The 12,701-nt window shown below is 56.5% G+C and overlaps 1 protein-coding gene across 6 annotated transcripts in view; it reads left to right on the top strand.

Moving 5' to 3' along the window:
- Positions 1-12,701, top strand: part of PTK2 (protein tyrosine kinase 2) — a 148,552-nt gene that overhangs the window by 104,121 nt on the left and 31,730 nt on the right. For all 6 annotated transcript variants that reach the window (XM_053661086.1, XM_037166682.2, XM_053661085.1 and 3 more), the window contains 4 exons: positions 585-700; positions 1,622-1,722; positions 4,473-4,562; positions 6,969-7,173. In XM_053661086.1, coding sequence (XP_053517061.1) covers positions 585-700; positions 1,622-1,722; positions 4,473-4,562; positions 6,969-7,173 — 512 coding nt within the window. The remainder of the gene's footprint in view (positions 1-584; positions 701-1,621; positions 1,723-4,472; positions 4,563-6,968; positions 7,174-12,701) is intronic.

Raw genomic sequence — 12,701 nt, forward strand, 5'->3', positions numbered from 1 at the left:
GTTAGAGTGCCCCTCCTCTGCCTCCTCTGCCGGGTTCACATCTGCCTGAGGCAGTCATGGCAGGGGCAGGGGCACTGGGAAGGCCAGAGGGAGAAGCGCCCCACACGTCACCTGCTTCCATCCTGTACCCACACGCCCGCGGGGCTCTCCTTGCCCCCCCTCCCTCCTCGTCGCCTTATCCTCAGCCCTGCCGGGTGCGGTGAGGTTTGGAGTGGGCTGGGCTGATCCTGTCTGTGTACTGGGCTTTGTGGAGTGGTGACTAGATCTTTTTGTTTTCCAACTATTACTATTTAGCAGTATTTTGTACTTGCTTTTATTCGTTCCCTGCAAGCGTCTTTCTGATTTTTTTTTCAGAAATATGTCTAGTCATGAAGATTCTAGTTTGACAACAGCATTTCAAAGAAAGAGTGGTTAGCCACAATTTCTGAGCTAGTGTTTCATTTGTTACTCTCTTTCATTTGGGAAGCAGTGAAGCCACCTTCATAAAACTGCATTCAGAGGTGGGCGTTTGTTGTTGGCTGCAGCTGTTTTGCTGTGGGTCTCTATCCTGTCACTAATCTTGTATCCTGGTCACTGCTCCAAAGCTGAGATCTTTCCTGCAAGTCCGGAAGTACAACTTGGACCTAGCATCTCTGATCCTGTACGCCTACCAGCTCAGCACAGCTCTCGCGTACCTGGAGAGCAAGAGATTTGTGCACAGGTAAGGTCCGGGTGGGACCCGGGCGAGGAAGGGGGTGGGAGAAACGGGGAAGAGGCCGGGGAGAGGCCCTTTGTGCTTCGCGACTCGGTCACGCTGGTGCTGTGCCAGTCCTGGCTGAGTGAGGCACTGCAGCTTGTCCCCCCCCCCCCCCGGGTGAAGGGCTCTCCCCCAACATGGAGTTTGAAACACCTCCTGGCACGTTCGGATCAGCCGTTGCTTCCGCAGATACTGTGCAGGGCCTGCCTGTGGCGCTCAAGCCCTGAGCGCGCGGTCCTGGGTCCAGACTGAGTGCGGTGACAGCTCAGCACCGTGCTCAGGCCTCGTCATGGCAGTGACACAAACTCATCACCTAGAGGTGATCGAGATGATGAGTTTTATCGCGTCCCCAGGGCAGTAGGCACAGACCGTGGCTGTTTGTCCTGGTCCTTCAGCAGTGCAGCTGGAAGTAGGTTGTTGGAAAAGTACTGAGTGGTTTCATTACTGAGAATGTGTAGGATCTGGCACAAATAACGCCCCTTTTTATTACAAAATCATAAGCATGTCATTCTATAACATAACAATATCGCAGTCAAGCATGCCATGTCACGTTTTAGGTGAAATGTTCAAGTTAAAACTATAAATTATTATGCCCATATTATTACCCTCCCAGGCACACTCAGGCAGGCCGTACTTCTGCCAGACCCTTGCTTTGTTATCGTTCAAAGTACCGATCAACATGCTAACAAGTAAATCTGCCAGAAGGAATCTGTGTGAAGTAAAATAATGAAGTGTCCCTTTCTTCAGTGTGTGATTAACCCCTGTCTGCATGTACAGTACCTGAGCTCTCTTTTAAAGTGCTGGTACATCTTTATGTAATACAGGTGGCTTTGCGGTTTGTCTTCCTTGTGTTAAACTTTGTTGTCCTGGCTTCTTCCTCATCAGAGACATCGCTGCTCGGAATGTCCTGGTGTCCTCAAATGACTGTGTGAAACTGGGTGACTTTGGACTGTCCCGATACATGGAAGACAGTACTTACTACAAAGGTAAGGTCGGAGCGACACATAAGAAATAGGCTCAGGAGCTTCAGTGATTTTCACTTCTTCACCAGCTATGTTTTTAAGGAACATGCTCAGCTAATCGTTGATAGGTGTGAGGTCAGTTCGCAGGGGAGGACAGCCTGTCATTGTGGTGTGGTGCCGGAGTGCCCTTGGGCCTCGGCCAGACCCTCACCCCATGAACTCAGGGTGAGTCAGAGCCAGTTACAGAATGTACAACTTCTAGGAAAAAACGTAGGGATCAAGGGCAGAGAGTCCTGAGACTTGAAACCAGAAACATCCAAAGAAGGGGAAAATGAATAGGTTGGACCCTCTTCAAAATTAAAGATCTTTGTTCTGCAAAAGACATGTTAATGGAACGAGAAGACAAACTACGAAGTGAAAGAAGGTATTTACCAACTATATAGGTATCCAACAAGAACTATACGTATCTAGAGTATAGAAAGAACTCTTGAAACTCAAGAGTAATAAGAAGACACAAAGAAGAAAGCAAAAGGGCAAAAGCTATGAAGGAAGACTTGAGTGCAGAGGGTGTGCAGGTGAGAAATAAGCACACTATTCGGTGGGGAAATGCGCAGCAAGGCCACAGAGGGGTGTCATTGTACACCTGTCTCGATGGCAAGCTTGCAAGGAGCACTCACGCAAATGCCGGCGGAGACTCACGGGCTAGGTTGCTCACAAGTTGCCTGTGAGAGAGTGAAGTGGTATGGCCACTCTGGAAGAGAGTTCGAGGACTCTTAAAAAACCATGCGTGCTGCTACATAGAACCCATCAGTGACACCCCTGGGCAGCTCTCTGGGAGACACGGACTTCTGGTCACACAAGACCTGCATTGGAACGCTTGCTGTGGTTTGTTTCCGGCAGCGGACGGTAGACCTCGCCAGGGTGTGTTGGCGGGCGGGTGCAGGTGCAGGTGCAGGCTGGCAGTGGCGGGGCGGGTGCCTCCGCTCAGTGCGGGGTCTGACTTGCTCTAGACCCCGCATTGAGCCGTCTAGGTTGCGGCGCTCGTCGGCTCACTCTAGGACAGGGCTGTCACTTTCACCGGGGGCCACAGCAGCCTCCAGGTGGCCTTCAAAGGGCTGAACGTGACTTTAGGACTGTGTAAATGTAACTACTCCTTAACTGGGGGCAAGGAGTCTGGCGCTGTCGCCGGGTAGAAACCAGGTGGCAGGTTGGACTTGGCTGTGGCCTTGCGTGTGCTGCCGGTGGCCTAGGAATTTGCTCCCTTCGTTTGGGAACTGAAATCTAGCTCCTGTGGTTTGTGTTTAGTTTAGGAACCTAGAATCAGATTGATCTGGTTCTTCAGATTATTGTTGAGCAAACTTTTTAAAAGATTTTATTTATTTATTTTAAGAGAGAAGGGACGGGAGAGAGACACCAGTGTGTGGTTGCCTACTGCACGCCCCCTGCTGGGGACCTGGCCCACAACCCAGGCCTGTGCCCTGACTGGGAGTTGAACCAGCAACCCTTTGGTTCGCAGGCCAGTACTCAGTCCACTGAGCCACACCAGCCAGGGCTGAACAAAGTTTCTTCATAATAAATGTTCATGTTCCTGGTATTTCAGCCAAGGTCTGACGTGTAAGTCCATGTTGTGCTGTTGGTGTGTGCTCTGATCATCACAACCGTCTTACAAAGGCCGGCTTCTCACCCGGCTGTCTGACTTTCTCACCTGTGCTGTGGCTCCTGGCTTTTTCTCTCCATGTGCTTTTTGTGCGCTGTAGCCTGACACAGTCTTAACAGCGGTTTTTTGCTGTGTGAAAAGAAAGCTCTTTGGTTGTGTACTCATTTTGGTTCCATAGTCATTTCACTGTGAAACAACCAAGTCAGCTTTCTACTGCTTTAAAATACATTTCCTGTGCAGCCCAATCCCTAACCAACCAAAGACCCAGAATCCAGGTGAAGTGCTGAACTCCAAGCAGTTGGGTGGCGGAGGCTGAGTGCCCTGAGCCTCTGCTCGGGCAGGCAGCCACACGCAAGCGCAGTCTCGGGAAGGCCAGGGCCGCGGGGTCCACTGAAGGTTCGGGCTTGGTTGGCTCCGAGCACAGGTGCAGACGGTTCGCTTGGAAGGAGCCAGGCTGGGCTTGAGCTCAGCTGTCGTGGTGGTGCTTGAAGTTCTCGGACAAATGTGAACGCACCCAGTGTAGTGGGCACCCAGGACCGTCGTCAGAGGCTTGCTGTCTGGGCAGAGGTCCCGACTGAGGCTGTTGACCAAAGATGCCTGGCCCTCCCAGTCTGAAGACAGACCCTGCCCGGCTTTGTTGTCTGCAGGGTTGACGGTCACATTCGGTGTGAGATAAGCACCGTGGCCACTTTTTCCCCTGGGCGCCAGGACTCAGAGTTGGAGGCGACCTCATGACTGGGAATTGGCTGGTGGTCTTGAGCGGGGCGCCCTAGAGCAAGGGCTCCCTTGGGGGGGAGGGGGCCTTCATGGGCAGGTGTAAGGCCTGCACGGCCGCGTGGCCAGCAATGGCTCCAGTTCACAGGCTCCCTCTCACTTCTGCTCCAGCCGCTCCCTAGAGAGCACACCAGGGTTTGAGTCCCCACCCAGTGTGATCTCTCACCCTGCTGGTGACCTTGGAACATCAGCGAAAGGAAAAGTAGTTCTCCCAAAGAGACAGGAGTCCAAGGGTTTCCTATTTAAGGTTTTTATTTTGATACTAAAAGTCTCAGCTAGCTGTAACTGTTGAATTTTTCAGTAGGTAACAAGGAAAATTCACTTTGTGAAATTAATCTTCTAGCTTCCAAAGGAAAATTGCCTATTAAATGGATGGCTCCAGAGTCGATCAATTTCCGACGCTTTACCTCAGCCAGTGACGTGTGGATGTTTGGTGAGTATTTGGAAAGCTTCGTGCTTTCCCGATGACATTTCCTGCAGTCTGTGGAATGCGCCGAGCCTCTGCAGAGCACCGGGGGGTGGCCGCCCCCATCCTTAGACCTCCTGTCTGGGTCTTGTGGCACTAGTGTGCAGTCTGGGGCATCCCACCACTGAGTCCCCTCGTGCGCTCTTCTCTCACTTCCCTCGCCGAAGCTGGAGCGCGCCTCCTTGGGCCCTTCTCTGCCCCTCTCTGCTGCCCCACTCCCTGCTCTCCTGGACTGATGGCCTTCAGACAGTGGCCCGCCCATGCGGCTCCTCCAGAGCCCTTGCATCCGCGGGTCCGAGATTCGCCTTCACTCTGTTCTGGAGTCTGACCTCCTTCACAGCCTATCTCAAGGCTCCGAAATTCAACGTTCATCCTCTGTGACTGTTCCTTGATGTCACCACCCTCCTCCCACCGTGGTCACTGCAACCTCTCCCAGCTAGTGTGGGGGGCTCTGCACCCACACTGCCTGCTTCAGCCCAGGGCCTAGGCGTTCAGCTCCCCACCCTTCTCCACATGGGGGACGGGGAGCGCCTCTTCCTGCACCCCTCCCCCAGTGGGAGTTCTGTGTGGTGCCGGTTGCCCTGAAACGTCCCTCTCCCTGGAAGTTGTGCGCAGCAGGGGCGGCGTCCCTACCCCCGTCTCTGTGCTTCCTGCCCTTTGCTGACGCAGGTCTCATGGACGGTCCTGCGTGTGTCTTTGCTGTGCTGCCTTGGAGCCGCTTCCCCGTAGCTGTGCAGCTCTGCAGCCTTCCTCTGAGTGGAAGTGACTCCCTCCGCATCGGCGGGCTTGCTTCTTCCTGTTTACATGCTGCTGATCAGCACAGCCACTTAGGCCCCTCACGGGACGAGGGCCGGCAGGGCTCTGCAGCGGACGGGCTGCAGCTGGACCCCATCGGGGACGCCCCGGAGCCCAGCCAGGCAGCTCCCACACAAGGCCTTGCCTGTCGGCCGCGCAGCCTCCCCAGGGAATCCCCGCTTCAGAGAGTCTGAGGGCCTGCACTCGCAGTTCGGGGCTCGGAGACCGGGCTGGGCTGCAGGCAGCCTCCGCTCGCACCTGGGCTGGCTGGGGGCGTGCTTCCTGGGGGCCTTGCTTTGTCCCCGTTTCTGCCGTTCTCTTGTCTGGTTGAGTTAAAAGAGCTTTTCAGTAAGAGCGAGTCCCAGCAGATGTAGTCAGCAGCGTCTCCCCCCTTTTCAGTCCCAGGGAATGACGGCGGAAGTCGCAGTCAGTGGCATCTGAGGTGGGACGGGGCGTGGTAAAGGGACGTAGGGTGTGCGGGCCAAGAACGCCGTGCCTGCGCAAAGCGGGTGCCCACAGTGTGGCAGGGCCTCACCTCGAGGCTCCTGTCCTCAGGGTTTCTGACGATGCCGCCGTTTCTGGGCTGGGGAACAGAACCGAGGCGTTGTTTTGGTCCTGCACTTTTTATGGGGAAACGACTGGGCTGTGGTGACTTCCAGACCTAATTGGCACCACCGGGAGGATAGGCTGGCGGAAGATGCAGAAGGAAAGGCACAGCCGTCGCCCGAGGGCGCAGACCTGCCCGAGCACTTTCAGGATTCGGGGAGGGGGAGAACCGGGAAAGCATTTCAGAGGAACTGGCACAGGGACCAAGTGGGAGAGTCTGTGAAGAAGGAAGGAGTGTGGGGCGTGGGGTTGGAGAGGTCAGCACGAGCAAAGGCGCCTGTCATCTTTGTGGCGTGGTTGGGGGTCTCAGGGGCCAGGGTGGCCATGCTGCCAGGAGAGAAGCCCCGCCCCCCCCATGCTGGGGCTCCCTGACCACCCCGTAGGGGTTGACACCCTCAGAGCCGGGTCCGGCTTGCCAGCTGGTGGAGAGAGGAGCATCCAAGCACTTTTGGGCGGATGACGCCTGCAAGGGCGGCGTGGAGGAGACTTTCTGAGATTGCTCGTGGAGTTTGTGGACGAGAAGTCCCTGACACAGTGACTAGTGAGTGGGTGAACCAGGGACAGCGCCTTTGTGCCCCTCGGCCAGGACGGGCAGGCCCAAGTGAGAAAGACAGCTTTCCAGGGACCCCGCGTGTCCCGGGGGCGTAGGGCTTCCACTCAGGGCTTTTGTCCACAGGCCCTGGGCCAGCTGCTGCCCTCAGACTGATGTGGGGGGTTTGGGCTGATGTGGGGGCAGGGCTGAGACTCACCCCCCTGCTTCTGAACTGTTCTCATTGCCAGGAAGTGTCCCTGCAGCTGCCAGGCCACTTTCTAAACTAGGATTTTTAGAGAGAAAAACCTCTTAGAAAATAACGGTTTCTCCTTTGTGTTACTGCTTCGTTACTCCCACAGTGCTATGTAGGCACCGCTGTCCTTACCCGATGCAGAAGTGATGCCTGTGAGTTCACTGTTTGTTTTCATCCTGTTTCGCAGGTGTATGTATGTGGGAGATACTGATGCATGGTGTGAAGCCTTTTCAAGGAGTGAAGAACAATGATGTGATCGGGCGAATTGAGAATGGGGAGAGATTGCCAATGCCTCCAAATTGCCCTCCCACCCTCTACAGCCTTATGACGAAATGCTGGGCCTATGATCCCAGCAGGCGGCCCCGGTTCACTGAGCTCAAAGCTCAGCTCAGGTAGGAGTGGGGGGAGAGAGGGCCGGGCTGGGCAGGCTCCTGCTGCTTCCCTCCGAGTCGCAGCCCCCAAGGCCGTTTTGCCAGTGTGCCTGGGGCTGACCCATTTCTTGGCATATATCGCTTTTAACTTGATCTGCACTTGTTTATCACCTTGCAGGAGTCTTAAGTAGATTACATCCTCAAATCTTAGCAAATTTCAAATTAAGATGCTATCTCTCTCCCCTAACTTCTAACTGACTTAGCACAGACACAGCACCCGCCATCCCACAGCCCCTGCGCCCGTCCCCTCTCGTCTCAAACAGCCCCTCCGTCCCTGGCGCTCGGCCCCACCCCGTGCAGTGCCCCACCTCCCCTCTTGCTGTCTCCTCTCCCAGACAGGCTTTTCCCACCTGTGGCCCCTGATAAACCCTGTCCCATCTTTAGAACACAGGTCGGGTGTCACCTCCCTCGGGAAGCATCCCCTCTGTACCCTGCCTCCAGGGAGACAGCCACTCCCGTGGTGCCTTTTCAGAACTTCTATCGTTCTAGCACAACATCCACACCGCTGCTCAGCTGCCACTGAGAGTCTCCTGCGCCAGGCCGGGCAGCTCTGTGCCCTGGGGGACACACACAGGGACTTCTCAGTGAGATGCATCCCTCCCTCTTCCTCACAAGAGCCCGCCCTGCCCCGGCCTGGACAGTTTCCCTTTGCTTGTCTGTGTCCCCAGCCAGACTTGAGCTCATGATGGGCCCCACCCTGGCTCCCTCGTTTTGGTAGCCCTGGGGCTTAGGGCCAGGCACGTAATGAGTGCTCTGTAAACAGTTGTCTCATTGAGCTGAGTGAGAGTGGAGATTAAAACCAGGTGTTTTCACAAAATGCGTGTGCATGGGGAGGCTCGTCACAAACCAGCCAGTGCCAGGGTTACGGGCGCCTCGTTGCCCGCGTTCACGTGGGAGGCTTCCCTGATGTTACGGGAGATAGTTTTATTATAGCTTAGACTTCTTCCACGAAGTTTACCAACTCTCAGGGTCCAAAGACCCGAGCTCACACGGCCCTGCCTGTCACCAGGGCGCGCACCCTCTCAGCTCCCCCTCGTCTCACTTCCTGTTGGGCAACTCAGCCCGTGGGACAGGCCCCCTCAGAGGGGACTGTTTGAAGGCGTGATGATGGCCGACGGGTGGGGACGGGACACTCGTCCGTTTTCTGAGCACCTGCTTTTCTAAGTGAGGTTCCGTGGCCTCAATGGAGAACACAGCACAGTCCCGCCCCAAGAGTGAGGCAGGCAGTCCTGCTGTTCAGCCCACAAGGCTTCCGGTTCGAGCTGCTGGCTCTCCTGAGCGGCGGTTCCCTCCAGGGCTCAGTGCCCACCGCCACCTTGGCTTCGTGTGGGGTCTTCAGCGTCCACAGGCAGCCGCGCCAAGTCCACACTCACTTCCTCCTACCCTGCCCCTTGGCCCCGTGCGCTTGTGGTCAGCACTGGGGTTGAGCTCGATGCCTTTCTCCCTCTGCTCAAACACGTTTCTCTTCCTCCTGACCCTCCTCACCATGCGACAGAGTCTGTCCTTCCAGTCCCCCACCTCACGCCCAACCCCAGTCCATCTGCCCACCTCCCTGACGCCTGGTCTCCGGACCTTCCGTCCCCACCCCCACCTCCTGGGAGTGACCTGATCTCTCAGTGCCCTCTTCCTCTTGTCCCCTCCTGGGTTCCCAGAAGTGCCCCTGGGCTTTGCTTCCCCCTCCGACTGCCTTCAGCTCCCGTGCTGTGCTGCCTTTCTCAAGGCCACTCTGTCTGCCGTTGAAACCGCCACTGGCCATTGCGTCTGTCTTGGAACAAGCTGTTCCCTTCTCCTCTTGGGCCCCCCTCTGAAGGGCATGGTGCTGCCTTGTGTTCGTGTCCATCCTGGGGTCACGGTGCTTCCTCGCCTGCCTCACCAGCTCACTACTGGAGCCCCTCTCCACAGTGTATCTAGCCCTTTCCTGCCCGCCCGCCTGCTTGGGACTCCTGTCTGCCAGGCAGAGCTTGGTCCTCTGTCTTCTGATACCACCGCTGTGGGGCACGACCCCTGCTCAGAGCAGCCTCCGGGGGTGCCTGGGCTCCCGTAGTGGCATTCAGGGCTTCTTCTGGCCCGGCCTACCTCCTCCACACCCAGCGAGACCCTGCCCGTCCTCCAGGACCCTCCCCGTGCTGGCACCCGTGACTTCCCACTCACTCGCCTCTGCCCTCGGGGTCTGCAGAGCACCGGCCTTTTTGTCACGTCACCCCACGCTGCCACACTGGCCGCATCCGTGCCCAGCTCCATGAAGGCTGAGTGCCGAGATGGCTGAGCCAGGTGCTGGTCACGGGGCAGGATGGCGAGAACACCTTTCCTGCCCTCGAGGAGCTCACAGTCTAGTATGTCTCAGCCCCTACTAGACTGAGGCTCCTTGAGGACAGGGATCGTCCTACTCTCCTCGGTGCCACCCACGCCCCGGTCAGGAGCCTGGGCTAGGGACAGCTGGGACGGCCCTGAGCTCACTGCTCAGCGCGTGCAGGCTGATGTCAGCGTTAACTTAAGGACTGGCCCATTCCAGTACACGAGCTCCAAAAACTACGAGTATTCAGAACTCAGTGTGGTTCTTTTCACATACACACACATAAATATAAATGTGCCGTGCTTACACTGTATTTATGGACATCTACTTGTGCAAAATAGCACAGGCCATCGAGAATTAATATGTTCTGTGTTGTTTGAGTCAGAAATGAGGTGTAACTGCATTTGAACATGTATGGTATGACTAACCAAATAGGCCAATGAAATTTGTAACATAGCTTGCTTGGTTACTTATATGTAATAGTGTGTCACAGTAATTGGATAGGCTCTTTCACTGAGTTTTTCATACGTTTTATTATATCCAAGATACTAACAAAGTAGCAAGTTCTGGAGAGTCCTCACCTCAAGGCAGTTAAAAGTGTTTCCCAAATTCCTTCCTCCCTGTCCACCTTAAATGAAAACGCTGTACGTTCCACCTTAAATGAAAGCACTGCACCTGGGCTCAGGTTTCTGAAGGACCCACCTGCCTTTGGGTCCACGTGTGCTTTTTACTCTCAGTTGAGAAAGTGGCTCAGGATGAATCTTGTTGGGCAAGCTCCCCAGGTCCTTGGTCACACTCCCGTGGGAGGGGCTCTGTGACTCAGCGTCTGTCCTCCTTCCGCCTTCTCACTCACAGGTAGGAGTGCGTGGAGACGCAGGAGGGGATGGGGCTGCGGGCGGCCTGGTTTCAGCCGTGCGAGCTTCCTTAGCAGGAGGCCCAGCAGTGGTGGACAGCAAATGCTCTGTGCCTGTGCGCTCTGGCGTTGCCCTGCTGCCCTGTGACCGGCAGCCGCGGGTGCACTGGCCGTCTTTGGAGTGGAAAGGCTGTTTAGTCACCGACAGAGTCAGTGAAGTTTTGGTAGCTACCCTGCCAAGGTTGCTACGGTGTGTGGCCTGGCACTCGCCCTCTGGGCACTTGAGCTCAGTAGTGGCATCGCCAGGGTGTGGGCTGGCGGGGGACCTGCGCCTCTGTGGAAACGCAGCGGGTGCGCATCAGTGTCGGGAGATGCGTGACATTCCTGTGTCGCTGCTTAAATCCTTCTCCAGCAAATGAGGGCAGTCGACAAATGATCAGCATAAAAGTTTTATGCCAGGAGTTTTGTATTTTTCAACTTTTTATTATTGAAGATGTGAACATACAAATGTGTGAAGGATTAAACAGCTCATCAGATCGTCACAACCTGGGCGCACCCATGTCACCAGCATCCAGAACGAGCAAACGGTGCTGCCAGGGCCCAGATACCCCCCATCACTCCCCAGGGTCCAGGCTCAGCCCTAGCGTGGCTCCGCCGTCTCTGCCCTCCCCGTCAGTGGTGTCCTTCAGCACCAGTGTCCCTGCTGGGGGTGCCACTGCTCAGCGTGTCCTTGGGGACAACCCCTGCCCACTTGTGGCTGAGCTGTGTTCCTGTTGCTGTGCAGTGTCCCATCTGAATGGAGCGCAGTTCACGCCTTCCATGGCTGATGGGGACTGGGATGCTTTCCAGTCTGGGGCTGTCAGGACTCGTGCGTGAGCACAGTAGTGAGAGTGTCCGGCAGGTACACGTCCACGAGTTGGTGGTGCGCCCGTCCTGCTTCCACAGCCGCACCGGTGTTGGTGCCTGGGGGCTCCACGCGGGGGGGCAGTGCTCTCACTCCCCAGCCAGGGCTCGGTCCAGCCTTTGGTTTGTTACCCCCCGGATTCTCAGCCCGCTGGCTTCACGGAGGACGGTTGGGATCAGAGGGTGTAAGTGGAGTGTGCACAAGTTACCCAAACTTCTCTGTGCTGGAGAACACTGGCCTCATGAAGTGCCACCCTGGAGGGCAGTCCGTGGTTCTGAGTGGGTCTCTGTCACTGAGCCCTCAGGAAGACCTTTGACACAAGCACCATGCTCTCCAACGGTGCTGGTGCCATCTGCTCCGCTGAGCTGACTGGTTATGACACTCGACACCAGCGTTTGTGGAGCGGCTCCGTGGCCAGGTACAGCGCCGTGTGTCTTCCCACGTGGCTTTCTCTCAGCGTGGATTGTCTGTGGGATGGAGGCCCTGCGATGGGTGCCAGTTTGCTGAGGCTGGGTGGGTTGGCTGCAGACCTGAGCTCAGGGCCCGAGCTGTCGGCTCTCACTCTGCCCCGCGGTGGAGACAAGGCTGAAAGTCGTCACGTGCCTTGTCTGCCATGGGCAAACCCTGTGTACATGACGCATAGCATTGTCCATAGTTTGGGGGTGTCATTTTAACTTTGTCACGTTGTCACATTTGCTTCTTTATTGTGTCACACAGAGCTGGCCTCGGAGAGGTCTGTTTGGTCCAGGCTGTCACGTGGAGCTGCTGTGCCCACGGCAGACCCAGTGTTCTCATACCTGTCTCTGGCGGTGCCCCAGTGAAGTCGCACAGCCCCCAGGGCACACCTGCTCTTCCACGGGCCTGCCGCACCCTCAGAGGACGTGGATGTGTGTGTGTGTGTGTGTGTCCCTGCACCAGTGCAAGTGTGAAGCACACCTGTATGCGGAAGAGTCCGCGCCGGCGTACAGGGTTCTGTGCGTCGTGCATGTTAAGTGGGTTCTCGTTTCGAAGGCTCCATGGCCTCGGCCCAGTGACGCAGCCTCCTGTCAGGGCAGCGTCACGCATCCTGCACTTGCCCTGCACTTTTGTGGTTGGCCTCGGCTCATAGCCGTGTAGCTGTTCCGTCTACTTGGCTTAGGGGACCCTGCACCCCAAGCCCTCCGTGCCCTCGATGGTGTGGGCTGCATGCCTGTGTGTTAGTGACGCGTGTTGTTTCCAGCAGTGTTGTAGGGACAGTAGGGGACCTTCCGTAGCTGACCCCAGGCAGCACTCCAGTGCTTCCCAGAGGCTGGTCTCTGTCTACCTTCCTGGCTCCAGAGGCCGTCCTCGGCTCCGCCTGCGGGCTGGGCCTGCTGTGGTGAGTCCACCTGGGGTTCTCAGTCAGAAAGGAACCGCACCGACTTGGTGGATCTAGAATTCCAAGGTGACGGCGGGGGGCT

Source organism: Artibeus jamaicensis, unplaced genomic scaffold (assembly GCF_021234435.1).
Source record: "Artibeus jamaicensis isolate MK-2021 breed Jamaican fruit bat unplaced genomic scaffold, CSHL_Jam_final scaffold_916, whole genome shotgun sequence".
NCBI classification, from domain to species: Eukaryota; Metazoa; Chordata; class Mammalia; order Chiroptera; family Phyllostomidae; genus Artibeus; species Artibeus jamaicensis.